The 21,163-nt window shown below is 39.5% G+C and overlaps 1 protein-coding gene across 5 annotated transcripts in view; it reads right to left on the bottom strand.

The window, feature by feature from the left end:
* Nucleotides 1-891: 891 nt before the first annotated feature.
* The window catches only part of pdzrn3b (PDZ domain containing RING finger 3b), a 91,503-nt gene continuing 71,231 nt past the window's right edge, over nt 892-21,163 (bottom strand). For 4 of the 5 annotated variants that reach the window (XM_079628381.1, XM_079628384.1, XM_079628383.1 and 1 more), the window contains 7 exons: nt 7,435-7,688; nt 6,474-6,561; nt 4,952-5,050; nt 4,742-4,804; nt 4,557-4,658; nt 4,342-4,458; nt 892-3,180 (listed from right to left, as the gene is read on the bottom strand). In XM_079628381.1, coding sequence (XP_079484507.1) covers nt 1,645-3,180; nt 4,342-4,458; nt 4,557-4,658; nt 4,742-4,804; nt 4,952-5,050; nt 6,474-6,561; nt 7,435-7,688 — 2,259 coding nt within the window. In that variant the 3' untranslated portion in view covers nt 892-1,644. Of the gene's footprint in view, nt 3,181-4,341; nt 4,459-4,556; nt 4,659-4,741; nt 4,805-4,951; nt 5,051-6,473; nt 6,562-7,434; nt 7,716-21,163 lie in introns of all 5 variants that reach the window. The other variant, XM_079628380.1, reaches the window with a different exon arrangement.

Raw genomic sequence — 21,163 nt, 5'->3', positions numbered from 1 at the left:
CTCATAACTGTGGTTGTGTGTTATTTTTGGGGTGTGTGGGGGGAGAATGTCAAGGGAAGAAACAGGTATTTTCGGTTACATTTGCATTGACAAAGACTTTAGATAATACCGTGGTAAATTGTAAATGCCTAAAAAGCCTACTTGCTGCATACACAATGACCTCACAAAGTAAATACTTAACCATGTTTAAAAATGTATGAATGTTATTGTAATAGACGACAAAATAAGTGACACACACACACACACACACACACACACACACACACACACACACACACACACACACACACACACACACACACACACACACACACACACACGCACGCACACACACGCACACGCACACACACACACTTTGACAACAGTTGACAAACTACAAAATAATCTAAGAAAAAAGTTCTGAGAAAAGTTCGAGCATCATTTGTTTGCACTCGATTTGATATTTTGTTATCAAATGCAAATACAAAGTTTACCAGAAAAAGACTGAGCTAGCATGTGTGTTAGGAACAGAAGTCTGCGCCGCTCACTGCAGCTGTGGCATCGCAGACCTTTCAGTGTGATTGTAATGAGATAGAGGTCTGTTCACTGACCTGAGCTCTACGTTTCAGAGCTACACACAGCTGGGGACAGATAAGCAGAAACAGGGGCTTGGCTGGGTCAGTGGCCCTGAGGTCGAGTGGTCACTGAAGTGTGGACATCATCCACCCATAACCCCCCTAACAGACTTAGACACGAACAGAAACTCACACGTATCTGCAGGACCCTTTGTTGCAGTCATTTCAACTGATTTGAAGAAAAACCCAACTTATTGTGGCTGCAAACTGAAACCTCTTTTTAGTAAAAATGTACTGAAAAAAAAAAAGGTTCACAACAATATTTTGAAAGCTCATCAAATATAAAACAATAATTTATTATTTCTCTCATTTTACAAGACATCAAATTGCATTTCTAACTAATGATTTGTTAAACTGTATTATCTTGCTGTAATAGAATGGAAACCTATACAAAAGGCTTTTTGTCTACAACAAACATTGATATCAACAATAATATGAACAGATTTAGATTTTAATAAATGGTTTCACTTTGATGCATGTCTAATGTAACAGTAGCTGAGTGAAGTATGAACTTTAGGAATAACAGCACCTTTTCTTTAAAATCTGTAAAGCATCGTTTTTTGTTGTAAAACCCTGTCACAACGACTGCAAAGTATATAATGACACATGACAAATATTCTATGATGACCATGAAGCTAAATATCTGCATTACTTTAATAAGCAATATGTATGCATAAAAAAGCACTGTTAGTTACTTGTTGGAAGAAAAAAAAATGCTGATGGTTGTCTATGGTCTTTGTATTGTTTTCCAAAACTTTCAAAGAGGCTGAATGGTCATGAATCAGTTCCTTAATATAATATTTCAAACCACAAGCTCAATATAGAAACGAACAGAGCAAATAAGAAATAATTTTTATAAATCCATCGTCCTATTCAATCTCTGAGACTCTCATTGTACCTACTCTTGGCAAATGGCGAAGTTCCTTCAGACAAGGCATTCATATTTCCTATTTACAAATGTTGCCGCATTGAACGAGGCAGGATTGTCTACCCCAATCGATAGTGTCCTATATACAGAACGTTACAGAGCCTACACCGTGGTCACTGACAGTAGGGAGTTGTACACTCGTGTCCCGTCGGGGGTCTTTGTACCATGGGTCAACAGTTCCTGGATAGTCATCCAATTGTCGAAGATTTTCTTGTTCCGCTTCTTCATCATCTTTTTGTGACTAAGTTCAATGATGTTGAGCTCCTTCTTGTCTTCAGCGCTGCCTCCTTGCTCCTTCAGACAGTCAATACGGCTCTGCTTCATAAACTCCCTGCGCTGGCGCTGCTCTTTGGCACGAACGGCGTGTTGCTTGCGCTCCTCTTTGCTCCAGTAGCGACCCATCTTCATTTCGCTAATGGCATCGTCATCTGTAGTCATCCCGCTGCGCTCCTCTCGGATCCGTAGGGCTCGCTCCTTCAGGAGCTTGTCCCGGACGGGCCGCTTGGTAATGTAGCGTGTACCATCACTCCGGATCTTCACTTTCCATTCCATCTTGGGTCCCAAGTCAGCAGAAGCGACGGGGTCCCGGCACATGCTGACTAGGCTCATCTGGCTTTGGGCGTACTCCACAGATTTTTGCTGGATCAGTTGCATGTAGCTCTGGTAGTGCTGGGCGTGGGCCGGGATGTGTGCGTGTTTGTAGGGCGATTGGGGCTGGGCATGGCGACCTACTTTGCGCTCTCGGACTTCAGGCTGGATTCCAGTTTCCGACTCTTTCAACAAGGTTGGGCGACCCCTGCTGGGGCTGCAAGCCTCTTGGACGGGCGATAGCAGAGGTTTAAGAATTCTGCTGCCACCCGATGTACCGCTACTTGGCCCTGCCTCTGCCTGATTTTCATTTCCACGACGCAAGGAGTTGTCCGGGGAGAGCTCTAGAGTGAGTGGCGTGCTACGGCAACTTTCTCCTGTGTTGTACGCGCTGGAGCTGTCCTTGTCGGACTTTTCTGGGAGTTCGCTGATGTCCGCCAGCTCATGGCGTCTTGCATCCACGCTCGTGTTGTAGTTGCGGAAGCCGCTGTTGTGCAGCATCCAGGACTGTTCGCGGCACTGCTCGCGCAACTGCTGCATGCGGTGTGCTCGGACTATGCTCAGGCACTCAAGCTCAATGCTGCGGAGTTCCTCGTTCAGAAGCTCCAGCTCTTTGTCGACGCCCTCCTCTCCAACGCCGCCCTGTCCTCCACCTACACTCCCACTGGGCCAGAACAAGCTCTGCTCTGGTGTACCACTGCTGCCCGTGCTCTGTATCTGGCACTTGAGCTCCAAAAGCTCGCGAAACCGTTCACATTCGTCAGCAGGAAAGTCACCCAAGAAGTCTGCGTCTCCATAGTCTGCGGAAATGAAAGATTCGCTGCTGAAGGGGAGGTCGCCACTACCTAGGGTGTCCTGACTGTAGGCGAGCCTGCGCCGGCTGCCTAGCGTGGTGGAGGCGCTGGTTTGGTCATCGGCAAGATTCTCCTGCTCAGAACTCTCATCGTTACGAGTGCTGTCGTCAGTGCGGCCCACTCCACTGTCCTTCTCATGGTGGTGGGAGAGCAGCGTGGCAGTGTCGGTTGTACCTTCATCTTCCTCGTGCTTCTTCTGAAAGAAAACAAGTCAGGGAATGTCGTTACTCTGATTTGTGTAACTGCATACTGCAAATCTGATGTCAGCCAGCTTCATATTAATATTAAATACTAATTATTATCAGTTATCATATCAAATATATCCATATTGGTGCATCCCCATCAAAATATATCTTGTGCATACACTGCCCGACCCCCCCAAAAAGTCGGTGTTTGGATTTAAATAGGCAAATGCTTAAAGGTCAATGATTGGATCATTATTGCAGTAATTATTATGTTTCTAACATGTTATAAGTTTGGCAACAGTTTTTCAAACCCTAATTGATGGAGCGTGTAGTTTTTCATTTCTTAAACAACCATGTAAGAAGACACATAATTGCCATATTCAAGGATGCCAATGTCAAGATTCACCAGGCTAAAATTTTGAAAGAATGGTTATGAGGAATAAGAGGGGCATGAAGAATAATTTTCACATATGAATTGGTACATTCCAGACCTTTACAGTCCAGACCTTAAATTCATGGAAGTCTTTGGGATGTGCTGGAGTAGACTTTTAAGAGTGCTGGACTCTTGCATTCTCAATACAAGATCTTGACCAAATATGGATGCACCTCTGGATGGAAATAACACCACAACATTTATTTCCATCAAGAGGTGAATCAATTTTTGGTCAAGATCTACAGTATGTACAGGCTTTTCCAGATTTTTTTAGAGGATGTTTTGTGGATGCCTTAGGCGAACTGGCAAAGTTTCTATATACATATATGGCAAAGTTTTGGTATAAATATTATAAGAGTAAGTAAAAGTAAACAATCATTCATTACTGTTTGGGATGAATCAGGACACATTAGTGCTTACATTACAAAAATTAATGCGGCCATATGAGATCTAACACCTGATCAAGATGCATTTGACCCTGTTTACACATGTAAATTGCACAGTCCACTTCAGATCGAATCACCTGAAACAGATGTTAATACCAGGTGCAAATGGGGCCTAAACTAGTCATGCTTTATTTAAACCAAAGTTCTGGCTTGCCTGCTTTATCTCCTGCTCAGTGACGGACACAGAATTTATGATTGATATGTTAGATGTCATGCAATGGCAGGCTGAGATATGATTGACTGATATGCCTCCTGACGGACTCCACGAGTGACTTGTGATGGATTTACTGTACCTGCTGGAGCATGCTTGCGGTGAACTGCATCGCCTGATGGTGTTGTTGCTCCAACATATCCATGTGGAGGTCATCCAGGTAGTCGTTTCTGTCATCATCCATCCAGCCTTCATCCAGCTAAAACAACAAGGACGGGAGAAAAGCTATCAGCTATCAGCTGTCCTTGAAAGTTGGTGAACAGCATGTATGTCTGTAGAGTAGCTTGGGTCTCTGACCTGTATCTCTGGTCGAGCCAATAGCAGGCACACATTTGGGTGTTCTTCACTGGTTAAAAGAGCCACTGCTTCCTCACGGTTCTGGATCTCAATGCCATTGATCTGAATTGTGAAGTGGAGATTTTTTTAGACAATGCCTGAATATGATGGAATAAGACGAATGACAAAAATGAAATAAAGCAAACCTGGATGATTCGATCTCCCTCTCGAATTCGTCCATCTCTTGCAGCAATGCTGTTCGGGTCAATCTGCACAATGAGGAAAATTGGTGACCAAGAATATAAAACCCGATAAAAAAAAATGAAGTGATTCACAATTGAAACCACAGATGTTTTAAAGAACGTGCCTCAGACATTCACAATCACAAATATGGCTATTTTCATGATACAACTCACCTCACTGACATAGATCCCCGTCTCATCCTCATCATCGGTCCTGTAGCACACGGTAAACCCCAATTTATCCTGGACGTTAGTTCTGTATAAATCCACTTCCTGAAAGAAGAGATTGATATTTTAATGCATAGAAAAACAGAAGACATTTGTAAGTTGACTTGCCGAACAGTGTAAACAAAGCAGTTTAATCAGAAAAATGTACACAATCTGTTGTCTTGATCTACATATTTGAATAATTTGCCCAGATTAAAGAGTGCAGCGACAGAACGCCATACTGCCACAAACATGTACATGAACAGAGACTCGTTCATCTTGTGTCAACAGCTGTAATCTACAAGATACATATGGAGATCACAGCTCTCCTTGGCGCTGGTATCACAGCAGACATGAAGGAAGAGGGTGAATGAAGCTGTTATTGAGCAATCAAACAGTTCACTACAAAAAATCCCCAGTAATCTACTACACCAACCAACAAATGCTCCACCATCAGTCTTCGTCAATGTAAACAGGTGACTCACATGAATACATGCCCAGGCAAGGAAACATATGTACGGTATATGCTACTGTTCAAAAATTTAGGGTTGATTGTTTTTTTCTTCATATGATAGTACTGAGAATAACTTTTTTTGTATTGTGGTAATGAGAATAGGTGGTAGAAATGTCACAACGTAAAAAAATCTTCATGGTCCTAAATATAGACTTAATTAGCTTTTAAATATAACTGAAAAAATATATAATTTCTTACTTATTATTTCCTTTGGGTTTATGGTGAAATATAATCGTAACATTCTTGACAAGTTTCATGAGATTTGGCCAAGCAATAATTATACATTTTTCTTTGAGCATGGATTTGCTTGTGACCATGCTGATGAAGTATTTGATAAGCTGGTTAGTTCATTAGATAACATGATTACACATGTTTGCCAACACTACACTATGGCATGAAAAGACCCCGAAACACATGCATTTCTACCTCACAGCATCTGAAACTCTCTTTCCTTTGTCCTTCAAGTGCAATGGAGAGCATTAATCAAGGTAAACAAGGAGGGTGGTGGTGTTGTTGGGCATTCAGATTAGCCCCATCCTGGTCGTTGATCTCTGTCTGCTGGGCCCCCAGTGCGGCACCTGGAGGCCCTCAGGGGCCAATGAGAGGTCGTTGAGAGGGCTACGTGCAGAGCATCTGCTGTTATAAGTCTCTGAACTTCATCTCTTTATGAACTCACTCGTGACCCCTCATGACTCACTGCCTACCACTCTCATTACAGTGTAATCTGTCTATGCTCATTGTACATTCAGATCAATCACGCCAGTCTAATCACCGATATATAAGTCAATGACAAAAGTAAATGATATCCTTGTCTTGCATCTGTTCAAGGGAACAAGGCTACTTCAGTGTCTGTGTGAGGTTATGGAGGGTATGGTTAGTCAATTCACCAATAGATCAGTGGAGACAGTTTGCGTCAGCATGTCTTAATTCACATTTCAGGGACGACAGAAGATAGAGTAAATTCTATGGCATCACCTCGTATTCTAGCTCCTCTCTTTCCATCTCATGCTGCATTCCCTCGAGGAAATCATTGGGGTCGAAGTATTCATGAGCAGGAGAGTGTCTAGAAAACACAAAAGCAAAATCATATCATACTGTAAAGAACAATAACATAGAGGCACAGTACTTATCAAATGAACCCTGTATTCAAGCTTTAGACGGTTGATTAATACATACGTTCTATGAAATGCTACAAGGCTGGCTGAGCTGCCAATTTCACATCTCACGTCTAAGGGATTTTACTCTTAGTAAATCACTGGAATATGTGGCTTCTTGTGGATAATTGCTTTATAAAACAACCTAAATAGTGATAAAAAAATAGCAATGTTCAATAAATATTTAAATGTATTATTAATAATAATAATAATAATAATAAGGATTAAAACTTTGGCTCATCTAATCGATTTTAGATCTGTAACTATCAATTTTATAAAATTACGTTATAAATTATGAACAACACCGGTCATGATCTATTTTGACAACTCAACCCAAATCTTTTAATAGTAAAATAATTAGTACGATAAAAACAAGCATCTGCAGAAATGAGATATCAGCAAGTTCGTTTTTAATTTGGGTGTGTTGGGAAAAAATCTATTATTTTCTCTTGGCTACCAAGTTCCTGTCAGTAACATGTGAGAGACAAGACCTGAGGACACATGCAGTGAGATGTAAGAGGACAATGCAAATCCAAATAAATGAGAGCAACTTAATTTCATCTTGTGCCCTGGGCCAAAACACTGTTAGTAAGACAAGTATATTAAACAGTTGGGTTGGCAGAGCAACTTCTGAATAATGTGCAATGGCACGTAAATGCTACATTTCTAATTATTCTCAGCACTCTCTTCGCTATAAACAGCACCATCTTCACTAGTGAGGTGTCAGCCATAACGGAAATCTGTGACATGCATTCTGATTGGTCCAGAGAGCCGTCACTCACCCCTCTGGGAGCAGGTACTGTTCAAGCACATCCCCAGGCGGGGAGGACGTAGGCAGCTTACTGAGGGCCATGATATGCTGGAAGGTGATGTCCGTCTGGGTGCTGATGTCCACTACCTGCGCTTCCCCAGTTGGGCCTGTAGGTTTGGGTCGGGGAGCACGGCGTAGCACCTGGACCATAATAGGCTCTTTAGCCATACGGAAGGCCTCCACTGCCTGGTCGTGCGTCGCCTTGGACAAGTCCTTTCCATTGACCTGTTGAAACGGACAAACATAACAGCACTGATGTTAAAAATCGTTTAAGCATTAATGTGTTTTACATATGACTAAGCAGGCTGCATAACAAACTACTCCATTATAAACCGTAGAGCTGCACTGAGATGACAAATTCAAGGGAGCAAAGCAATAAAAACAACCGTTACAACAGAACAAAGCGTCTGTAGTGCCTCTCGCAGCTCTCGGGGGTCAAAGATAGACTCAGCAAAACAACAACATAAATTAGAAAGCTCTCTCTTGCTAATTAATCAGGGTCATTAAACAAACTGAACCAGGGGAAACGAATTTAGCTAAGTAATTTGAAGACGAGGGCCTCCCTTGAAGATGATGTGGGAGCTGTACATGAGGAAATGAATGCGAGCTTCAGGGCCAAAGCATGACACACCAATCAAGAGCAGAGCTCTGCTGATGAGGGCTGAACGAAATGAGAAAGAAGAGGTTCAAAGCAATCTTTTAGTGCAGAGAACCAAGGCCAGATGGGGTCTGAGCTGCACGCAGAAAGGGAAATTTCAAAATGGATTTGTACAGTACTGAAGTTGCATTTATAAAATTGCAATTGTTGCTACCCTTACAAAGAAGCAACATAGTGATGATATAGTACTTTGACGTATACTATTGTAAAGAGTTATTACCATATTCTTTGAATAATTTCTAATGCAGATATGAATAAAATATATAAATAAAATGTATATAATATATTACTGAGAACAAATTAATTGCTTAAATCAAATGACAAACACATGTCCAAGAACATTCTGTCAAGAAGTAAAAAGTATACATTTTATTGCTGTTGTATTGCATAATTTATTTAAAAAAAATGTCCTGTATAGGCTGATGTCAAGCTAAACCGAACAGCTAGCACACCTTCATTAGGTTGCAAAAGCATGACAGTTTCTGTTAGTGTGTTTGCTAACAGGGTGTTTGACCTTGGGTGGAACCGTCTTTCTTATCTCAGAGCTTATAGAGATTTTCCCCATGTTCCCGTCTCAACTAACACAGCATTCCCATTTGTTCATTCTTGATTTCTAGACGAGAGACAGCTTTGATAGGATCTTTGCTTGAGGCATTCACAGCCTCGTATGCAAACCTACTCTCTCTCACACACACACACACACACACACACACACACACACACACACACACACACACACACACACACACACACACACACACACACACACACACACACACACACACACACACACACACACACACACACACACACACACACACACACACACACACACACACACACACACACACACACACACACACACACACACACACACACACACACACACACACACACACACACACGCACACGCACGATGAAATTCAAGGAAAAAACTCAAGACATTGGGTGAGGCAATGCTTGAGAATGCATAAACATCTTATTAGTGCACACAAAGTGAATACTTCCAAATGCGTGCACACATATTTTCACATACAAATACTCAAATAATGGTTTAGCCTTCATTTTCTAAACATGTATGGATTTCTCTAGTTGAATGCCATATTCTTTTACATCAAACATTTCTGCCACTTGTCCGGAGGATCACACCTTTTAGAAATGTATCCGCTGTGCATTCCATTTCTTTTATAAATAAATAAATCACTTGTGAGAAATATATAGAGTCTAATTCACAAGCTGCTGGATCCAATTCTCGGATTTTCAAACAGGCAGGACCAGAGCACTTCAGCTTTGAAGAGGGAATATGTTAACTAATAACCAAGAGGATTAAAACTAATCCCAGCTAGAGGGATAATTGGAACATCCAATATGAATCCAAACTCTGAAACTTCCGAAACAGAAAAAACCCCAAAGATTCAACATCTTTATAAATGAACACTAAAAAAGCCTTTTAATTTTTTTAATCAATATTCAATATTAACTTTAAAAAGTATGGAGGTTAATAGTACAGTGAGTTGTATAAGATGGTAAAACCATGGTACATTCATTTTACAGATAGTACGGTCCTGAATGATTACCATATTTACATACAGCTTGTGGTACTTCCAACATTATTTAATTTTTTTCAAAAGTATGTTTTATTGGACATAATAACATGGTACTACATTATACATTAATTTCAGTACCACAGTATATTTCAAAGTACCAAAACATAACCATCTCTTACCATGGTACATTTCAAAACCACATGGTAGTCCCATGGTATATTTTTGAAAGTGACTAATTAGTAAATGCTAACCTAGAGATAATATTGTGTCAGTGCAATGGTACATGTCAGAAAAAAAAAAACACACCAACCAAAAAGGTACCTTTTTTTGTTTGTTTACTTTACTGCTCTTACTGAAGATGGCAAATCTTTCCTTTTCTTTATTTTACCTTTCAACTCTTAATTCCTTGTATTCAATTCTGTAAAGATTTTCTTTTCCTCTCTCTTTCTCCATCAGCTAGGTCAATAACACAATCATCCCTTTTTGTGTGTCTGTCTGGTTCACGGTAAGACTTAAGTGTTTAGGAATCCCTCTCCTCCTCGAAGCCCACGACCCCGAGACAAAGCCTCAACCCTGGAAACGTTCTGCCTCACTGCCCCTTCAGCAAAGGGAAGGGGGGAACCAGGACCCCCATTCACACAGCTCACCTCTGACACCGTCTCACTGAGGAATACACACCAGAATAGTGCAAACTGAGCCTCCTCACCCTCTGTTTAACACAGACCCAGTGGAACGACCACTCACGGATGAAGTGCTGTTGCATCAGACAATTAACAGAAAGACTATTCATACGGACAGTTAAAATATAAACTTCACACTTTGCTTAATATTTTTGTTTTATATCTTACTGACCCCAAAGTTTTGAATAGTAGTGTAGCTAAACATATCCTTAGTCTTGATCTAGATCTGGGTCTTGGCTTATGGCCTTAAACAAGACTGCAGTCTATTTCCAATATACTAAATGCCCTACTAACCTAAATCACAAGTTAGCATGGTATATTTACCATTATAGGTAATTCACAAGAAATTCAAGGCTCTGAATGAATTCATGTCATCATTACTCCAACTCTGGTTTGTACCAGAATTATAAAAAAAAGTCAATCCTTTCTGATGTGAGGTGGATTTAACTTTCCCCCTCTATTTGTAAATATCAATAAACTCATTGAAATGTCAAAATTAAACATGCATTGGGAAACACCACTCAAATAACTAGATCAGGACCATTTCACTTCTAAAATAATTCCAACTTCAACATCAATGTCTGCTTTACAAATACCAAATCAAACTCATGATATGTAGTTTTCTCTATAGTTAGGTGGATGTTTTACATGCTACACATTATCCCCCGGTTTCATGTGCATGTTTGAGCTGTTTTAACTGAAAGCAACTTGCTCTGACATATCTTAAAATATGCCAGTGCCATTGTTTTACCCTAACATTCACACCAGTAAAGTTTTTTTTTTCTAAGGCACGTTTATAAAAGCCACTTAAATGTCCTAATTGAATTAAGGCCTAATCCTGGCTTAATCTAAGCCCTGTCTGTGAAACCAGGTGTATGCGTTTAAGAAGAACATCATAAAAAATGTGATAGAAGTTTAAGATTAAAGGGCAAGTTCACCCGAAAATGAAAATTCTGTCATCAATTACACACCCTTCATGTTGTTCCAAACCAGTAAGACTTTTGTTCATCTTCAGAACACAAATGAAGATCTTAACGATTTCTGTCCCTTCATTGACAGCTATGCAACTACCACTTTGACGCTTCAAAAAGTTCATAAAGAGATCGTAAAACTAATCCAATAGAACTGAGCAGTTTAGCCCAAATTTTCTGAAGAGACGTGATCAGTTTATATGATGCACATATTTAATTTAGGCTTTTTATTCACATAAACATTGATTAGCAAACATAAACAGAAGCTCGACCGATCCTGCTTGACGTGTGAGAATTAACCTAATTGGTTCTTGCTGAAGCTCAAATGTGATGCGTAACACACAAGAATGAACTCATTTGTTCTCGCACATCAAGCAAACAAGCTTGTGTTTACCACAACTAATGTGTGAGTTGATGAATGTTTATATGTGAATAAATGCCTAAATTACTCTGTTCATCATATAAGCGATCGAGTCTCTTCAGAAAACTTGGACTAAACAGCTCCATTCATATAGATTAATTTTACGATCTCTTTATGAACTTTGTGAAATGTCAAAGTTGCAGTTGAGTGGATTGTCAACAGAGGGACATCAATCTCTCCGCTTTCATTAAACATATCTACATTTGTTTTCTGAAGATGAACGTAAGTCTTTCGAGTTTGGAACGACATGAGGGCGAGTAAATGAAGACAGAATTTTCATTTTTTGGATGAACGAACACTTTAAGGCTTTATTCCCAGAATCCCTGAAAGAACATTCTCACCATGTGTTAGTTCTGTCCAGAGACTTAATTCCTCTTTTCTTCCAAACATAACAGTCCTAAAGAAAAAAATGGGGGAGGTGGGTTTGCAATTTGGCAGGGTTTGATATGGTCTAGAAGATGTGTATGTCTGTGTGTGTTATTTCATTCAGAATGAGGAAACCTCCTTACAGTTCTGGCTGACTTGAAACACAGCAACCTTTATACGCTGCGGCATGCCATCTCAGTGTGGATTAAGCAGCAAACAGAGGGAAACTAATGCCCCTGATAAGCATGGACGCCTGCTAAAAGACGCCGCTGTTTACTTGCTCTTAATCCTGTTTAAGCATGAGACCTTCTGTTATCCACAGATGATCAATAGTAGGAAGCTAAATCACTTCCTTCAAGCTTCCTGTGTCCTTGTTTTCCTCCTTTAATGAGTTACTTTCCGTTTGAGGAAATACAGTTTCCCAAACTCTACCACCTATTTCCATACCTTACTAACAGTTTGAGGTTATAACCAGGCTCAACATGAAATCATCTCCCGCTTAACATTCTGCAGATTTTAAGGCCATATTTTGGAGTGCTTGGAGAATAATGCAATTGTCCCCAGTACCATCAGTGCAAAAAAAAATGTGGGCCTGGTCCTAACCTGGTCTGGTAAACAAGAAATAATTCCTATGTAAAAATACAGTATAGACATATAGAAGTGTTTTGTTTCAGCCTCCAGAATTAGTGAGAATGAAAAGTGGTGGAGATAAAGAGAAAGCTGGTTTACATGTAGTAAGGAAGAAGTGCAGAACCGAGACCTTCAGAAACATCTGCCAGGCTCTCTGTGGCACCTGCATCTTCTTAATGTTAATTACTGTCAAAGAGTACACCTGTGAATAATTAGTCACTGCCTTCTAATCACTGTTGTTTAGTTTCCTTTCACTCTTGAGCCTGTGCTCAATTTTAATTGAGCACGATTTTTTATAAAAAAAATTATATCCATTTTTGCTTTTGTGTCTTTCTTTCATGTACAGCAGTTTGGCCAACCAAGGTTGAAAATAAAATTTGAGAGACATAAAATTTGATTTGATTTGCTCATCTAGAACCAATAGATAATCCTGTATACAAGAAACATGTAACCATATATATGCGATCAGTGAGGAAAAATTAATAATTGTTCATTGCACACGGATATGGATAACCACTAATCTGAATATTGAAATTTACTCAGTCTAAGGAGGTTACAACCAAGGTTTGAAGTTATTTTATTCTACTCACATAAAACTTATCAGACCAAGGAGTTGCAGTGGTACAGAGTAGTTGTGCAGCAATATGGATTTTTGATTAATTGGTGCAAGAATAGAAATAAAATAAAATAAATAATAGCGTCACTGCGACCCTACATAGGAAAATCAGTTTGGAATAAAATGGTTAAAACATAAAATAAAATAATAATATCATGCAGGCAATTGAGATGTATGCAAAATTGCTGACACGTGACTCTAACACACTTATGTTCTATATTAAATGTTATCCGTGGGGATTGTGTGGAATATATAATGTTACAAAACATATATTTGACGAATGATGACATACCATATATATAAAAAGCCATCTGGGCAAAGAGAGCTACCGCTAGAAATGCTGACAATACCATCTTCACACTCTTGCAGAACAAGCCTTTAGTACCCATGAATGTGTAAAGTACTTCTTTAAGACACAACAGCCGCAGCATTTTTTTAAAGCGAGCCGCACAGCAAGCAATATTTAGCCACTATGAGAGTGCTCATTCTGAATATAAATGAGATATAATAGCTCCATCATCAGCATTCAAAATCAGCCAACTGCTCTAGCCTAGAGAGTTCAAACTTCTCTGTTAGCATGTTTTATTCATGACTCAGCATGGACACCAGGGAAGCATGTCACCATTCACCCGCCAACATGCATGCACTCGATTTTATGCTGTTAAACTGTGTCTTTATCCCATTCTAAAGAATAACAAGTCTCTGGAGTGGAAGCCTGTTCTCTGATGATAGAAATGCTAATGGCAATTAGTTTCTCAGAATTGTGTCTGTTAATATAAATGATTCAGAAATAAGTCATTTCTTTGGTTAGAATGGATAAAGGTCGACATGCTTTGCTTTTAATGTTTCCTTGTATGCAATTAAAAAACAGACAGCAAAAATATTTGACCCCAAGCATCAGACAGAACAAATGGCAGACGTAACATCACGAGTGAAAACAAAGACAGTTGGGACACTTAATCTGGTCATATTTCATTTTAATTGCAAAGAATCTGATGCATCTGTGCAAATAAAGCTGTCCATAAAAACGCGTGGGCACACCTGTGTTTGTCTATCATCATGCATAATCACATCTGCGCCAGACTTATGGAGACTAATGACAAAACAATGCTCATCTATTCATATTCTCCACTGAGAATCTACTGCAATCTATGAATCATCTCTGTTTTTAATTTTTATTTTATAAATAGACAGCAAAAATAGTAATATTAAGATGCATTGGAAAAAAAAAAAGATTGTGAACAGTGAAAAGAAAAGATACATATTTTATTTATAAATAATACAAATATTTTATATATATATATAAAAAAACGCATTATATCTGATACTTTTATCTTCTGGTAAGAACTGCATTTGCTTGAAAGCATTTGCGTATATTAATTATATTACAGCAATATATATTATTTATATATTTATTATAATATTATATTATAATATTATATTAATTATATTACAGCAAACTCTAGTACAGTTTATTTTCTTATTAGTGTTTTTGCCTCGTTTACATCGTTAAAACAAGATGCACGTTACTAGCCTGGGTTTCCCCAGACTGCCTTTGCGCAGCGCGATTTTATTCTCGCTGAAAGGCAGTCTGGAAACCATGGACCTGATTTTCGCCTCGTTTAGGGAACCAATCACAGAACGGGGAGGGAGCAGCAAGACGATGACGACATCTTTGCGACACAACTAAGCAGTTTGTTTATATCTATGGAGTCAACATGGCAGCAGACGCGAAGCTCCCTTTTGATGCAGCCTTAGATATTGTTCTAAGTAGTTTAGATCGCAATTTTATTTAGAAAAAAGAGCAGCGTTTGGCGTTAAACCATTTCTCTACATACGTCATCTGGTATAATGGAAACGATTGGCTATGCGCATTTGATAGACATTCTTAGCACCCAATAAACGGCGCCGGCGCATTCGTAAACCACGCCTCAAATACGAGAAAATGAACGTGTGGTTCCCAGACCCAAGTCTCAACGAGAATTGGGTCTGGCGTTAGCCAGGCTAGCACGTTACTGTGTTAGTTACTACAATTTTTCAGAGAATTTACATTATCTTGAAATTCTAATATCTAATATAGAACATAATCTTGAATTATGTTCATTCTATTTACCCAATTGGCAAAGCTTTGTTTGCCTGAAAACATTTGGCGCTTAAGAAAACTATTTTGACTATTTCAAATCAGCCATTTATGAGGTTACAATTCAGTTAGGCTACGGTCTAAGAAAGCAGCTTTCAATGTAGACAGCAAGGCACGTCACTAATGGCGCTTTTCCACTGCATGGTACGGTACGGTTCGGTACGGCACGGCACGCTTTGCCGCTTTTCCACTGCATGGTACGGTACGGCTCGGTTCGGCTCACTTATGGCGCATTTCCACTGCATGGTACGGTACGGCACGGCTCGCTTTAAATGGTACCACCTCTGTTGAGGTTCCAAGCGTACCGTACCGATACTAAATGTGACGTGAAAACACTGCAGATCACTGATTGGTCAGACAGAATCGTCACTTCAGCGTCATTGTATTTGCGACACGAGACACTAAACCCGCTAGATTTAAATAGCCAGACAACAGCCAATGCGGTAGCAACTGTTTTTAGAGTATTTACTTGACAAAAAAAGTTAAAAAAAAAATCAAACAAGAAATGGCTGAATCGTGGTCAGTGGACGAGGTGCAGACGTTCCTCTCGTTGGTTGCCGAGGAGCGGAAGTAGCACAGCTCTTAGCCGCACACGGCTACCACCAGACCTACAATAACGATCAGTCCCACCCACTTTGAAGCGGTACTAACTGCAGTGGAAAAGCAACCGAGCTAAAGCGAACCGAACCGTGCCGTACCGAGTCGACTCGTACCATGCAGTGGAAAAGCGAAGCGAGCCGAACCGTTCCGCGCCGTGTTGAACCGTACCGAGCCGAACCGAGCCGTACCATGCAGTGGAAAAGCGCCATAAGCTTTCAAACAGAACTTCTGCTTCTTCATGCTGAATATGTTTTGTCCGTCAAACTGGGTCTGTGAGCAGCTTCACGTTAAGTCCTTACTTTGCTATGGTAAATTAATACAGCACTGTCAATGACATGTCATTATTGACATGTTATGTCTGTATTTCATCTAGCCATTTGTCTCAATCCATCTGTTTCATGTCACTTTGCGTATGTCTTTGTCATGTTCTGTCCATGCTTTGTCTACCCATCAATGCCAGTAGAGGAAAGAGTTAGCATGAAAGCCTGCAGACTGTCGGCCACCTGCTACAGAGTGAAGCAGCTGTGGAGGCGCTGTGGGGAGGACCTGTCCCTGATTAAGATAACTAGACTACGCTCAGTCCATTTCCACAAAGCAACGAGCGTTTTTCCATCCCGTCACTGTAAAGGATAATTAGGGGAAGAGGGGGATAGCGAGAAGGATTGTGATGGAAGCAGTTTGGAAAACACGATTCAACTAAGTAACACAACATGTAAAAAATATTTGTACAAGAATTATTAAAGTCTTTTGCCAAATTAAAAATTTTGTATGGGTGGATGGATGTTCTGAATTTGAAATCCATCCATCCATCCATCCATCCATCCATCCATCCATCCATCCATCCATCCATCCATCCATCCATCCATCCATCCATATCGACAGATAGAACGATGGATGGATGGCATGACCAATAATGTTTTTTTTTCAAGGGCACATTTACAAAAGCTACTCAAATGTCCCAATTGAACTAAGGCCCAATCCTGTGATTTTATTTCTTAATAAATGATTTTGAATTACTTTTTATGTAGAGCACTTTGAGTTACCATTGTGTATGAAATGTGCTACATAAATAAACGTGCCTTGCTTTGGGGGACGTTTAATTTCTGCAAACGTTTTGAAGAATGTGAAAAGTCTGCCAAAGTGTGTAAAGCTACTAAAAATGCATTAGCTAGCACTCATCCAATACAAACCTAATCTGAGTCCGAGCTTCGACAGTCTGACTGTTTTGATACTTTAATTAAAACGAAGGTCTTACACGAGGTGCAGACAGGCGCCATGGCCATTACAGGCCACTTCTAGGGAGATTAGGAGCCACGGAGCTGTCAAACACAGTCTCCACCAACATGATGGGCCAACATGGGCCCATCAGGGACAAAGGAGACTAGATCTCCACATGGTGCATACCTTTCCTGTTTGAAGCACCGAGTTCAGCACAGTAAGAGAGAGATCAAGTTTACTCGGGGATGGCGAGGCAAGCTCGCTGCGTCCTCTCTCGGTTCTAATTATCTTAACTGAAAGGGAAAATGACCTTCTCTCGACCTGTAGCTTCACAGGGACTAATTCTCTTTTCCTGTGAGCGGTTTTGTTAAATGGGGCCGCTACACTGAAATCAATAGGCCAACTGAACCTCTGTTTTTAACCACAGAATTTTGGCAAATGTTGCTAGAATACAACATAAAAGCACAGTGGAAGCTAAGCTGCTCTTCCAAGATGAATGCTTGCCACTAAAAAACTGAAATGGATTAAAAGCACGCTACCATTCAAATGTTAGGGGTCGCTAAGATTTTGTAATGGTTGGGGGGGGGGGGGGGGGGGGGGTTTCGGGGAGGGGTTGGTGTGTTAACTAATAGAAATAACCATAGTTCCCCAGTTGATTGATTACATTAAGAGTTGCAAAAAAAATTGTTGTATTACAAGTATATTTCTGTAATGTTAATTATTTACTTATTATCTAATTAAATATGCACCAATTTGCAAACATTTCCAGAACAGAAATCTGAACACTCTATTGGTTCAAAAGTTGTTTCATTTTGTTAACATATTACAGTTAAATGTTTTCACAGAGGGGATTTTGGAGATCTCTTTTTATCACTTTAATCACCTTTTTTTTTTTTAGGAATACAATTTTGTCTTAAATCTGGTGAATTATATATAAACAAACCCCTCAGTAAAAACATTCAGAATATAGATAAGAATAAAACTGTGAAGTTTGGTGTATGTAAGTGCTGAATTGGAGATTTCTGAAAAGCAACACCTATAAGTGTATTTTGGATGCTTTCTTTCCACTAGTTTGAACACTTTATGAAATGCCAAATAGCCCAACATTTCTAAATTGATGCATTTTTCCTTGAAGTGTCTCACCTTAATGTTGGAAACAGTTTCTTTTTCCTGCTTAATATTTTTTTTTGTGGAAACTGTGATACCTTTTTTCAGGATTCTTTGATAAACAGAAAGTTCAAGAGAACAGCAATTATTTGAAATAGAATATCAGAATAAAACAGAATATCATAAAATACTTCACTACTTTCATTGCACTATTCAGCGGTAAAACATGATAAAACATAAAACAACAGCGGTAAAACATGATAAAATACAAAGACCATAGACAACAATAGGAATAAGCATACAGCAACCAGTGTAGTCTGATTCACAAATAAAATAAATCTCATGAACAAAATCTCATATCACAAATCATTCTGACAAAAGCTTGTGTTATCAGTTTGAAGCGGTTCTTGACTTTCTCACTGAATTTATTACTTTCACCATGTCCAACTCAAGAGTTTTGTAATAATAAACGACACTTTAATTAGAAAGAAACAGTAAATTTAGGGCTGCCAATTGATTAAATAATCAAATTAATCACATATGTCAATACTTGCACTTAGACAAAGCGTTATGCTTGAACTGCTCCCATGATATCATAATTCCTTCTTACAGAATTTACATACAGGTTGAAGAGCAGGATTAACCCTCTGGGGTTGACGAATATGCCGGCACATTTTGGAGAATTTATTTATTTATATATTTCTTTACATAGCATAAAAAAACGACTTCCAATACTCCATTTATGGTCATACAGATCAAATAAATGCATGTTTTCATTTCAGATTCCCATGTCTAGAGTTATTTGTAGTGTATCCTGGAGCACATGGCCCATGAATCTCTCTAGGCGAGTATGTGTTTATGTGAGGAGGAGGCATCCCTCTCTATCAGTTATCCTCTGGAGAGAGAGACAGAGAAGCGAGGAGAGAGAGAGAGAGAGAGAGAGAGAGAGAGAAAGAGAGAGAGAGAGAGAGAGAGAGAGAGAGAGAGAGAGAGAGAGAGAGAGAGAGAGAGAGAGTGCCAGACACCCTAATGAAGAGGATCTGTGTGTATTATCTGGGGATGGGCCCAGTCAGAAGCCTGATCCCTTCTATATGCCATCCAATGAACCACACACATTCTGACAAATCTCCAGATCTCCCCAATAACATCTAATTTTCAGAAAAGCTGTTTAAATCCCCAAGACCAATATCAATCCATTGCAATAACGCAATTCCATGTCACAATCTACAACACGCGTGTGTTTACGCACATGCTTGGAGAGGTCAGCATAGTCCAGCTGGACACATGGGTAAGCGGGCGCCTGGGAAAGGATGAGTCAACAGATCGCTTTCACACTTCAAATGAGTCTTTCAGTCAATTCATTAAAGCCCAGCGACATCCTGCCGCCACTCACATGCCTTAATTGTGAGTGACCCCGACGCCAGCCAAAAGCACTCTCAACATTACCCCACGAAACAACAACCCCCTCTGCCACATACTTCTCCAGGCACCTACTGTCTGTGTGAGACGGACCGATCGGACACCACAAAGACTCCATTATCTGTCTGTGGTATACATGAACAATATGCTTTCCCATCACGATTGTTGATTTTATGATATTACAACATGCAGGCATAATATACTGTATGCACATAAATAGAATAATATACAATACCATAACATGCAGAATATATACTTTTTAATGATGTCATGCTGTTTGTGGTTGGTGCACTTTCTGAACAAAGTTTTATGATTTGCCATGACATTTTTAAGTTGATTTCTGGAAAAGGATGACAAATTTCAAGGTTAATATTTCCGGGTTAAAAACTGATCATTTATATAGCCTATATATATATATATATATATATATATATATATATATATATATATATATATATATATATATATATATATATATATATATATAAATGTTTAAATGTACTATAAATATATAAAAATTTTTTACATTAATATCATCATTATTATACATTTTCATAATGCATATTTTTTGCAACAATTGTTTTTTAGCAATTATTGTTATTCTTCAACAATAATTATTAATCGGTTCTGTATAACAGTTATCAAATATGCTATAAAAACTATATTAGTCCTGGAAAGCTGGAAAGTGCTCTGTCTACCTGGTTTTAAACGTGTCCTGTGTTAGGAACAAAAGAACACGTGCTGTTGCTTTCAGCAGGGACGTCTTCTCTCTTGTGAAATGTCTTGATGCTTGTTTTTTGGTAAAAGTCAACTGCTCATGTCTAATTTCAGCAATCACACTGTCTCATTCAGCACAGAAACATGGTGTCTCTCTGCGACGCATTACCCCAGACAAACATGGCAAAAACAGCTGCAGCATCTACAACCAGTACAATAATATCAAATCTTCTCAGATGACACATCAATATTATGTGAGTTTTGAGAGGTGTAACGAACGCCATCTGATGTTAAACATGGATGAGCATCTTTGTCTGACAAATCTTTTCTCAGGCACATGATGATCCGGCTTCGAGTAACTGGCAAAATGAAAGTACCAATAGAGAAACCAGCATGGTTCTCTTAACTAACAGCCTGTCAATCAAAAGTAATTGACTGCAGCATGACAGATGCAGTCAAATGGAGGAGTGGGTCTAATAAAGAGCTCATATGATGGGCCCAATATGTCTTTGTCTCTTTTCTAGTTTCATTCAGGGTTTTTTTGGGGGGGGGGGGGGGGTTCAACAGGGAGTGATTTGAAAAGGCTGACGCTTCCTTTGAAGCCCAACAT

The sequence above is a fragment of the Phoxinus phoxinus genome (assembly GCF_949152265.1).
Source record: "Phoxinus phoxinus genome assembly, chromosome: 11".
NCBI lineage: Eukaryota > Metazoa > Chordata > Actinopteri > Cypriniformes > Leuciscidae > Phoxinus > Phoxinus phoxinus.
Note: the sequence above shows the minus strand (reverse complement) of the source record. Positions and strands in the feature narration are given on the sequence as shown.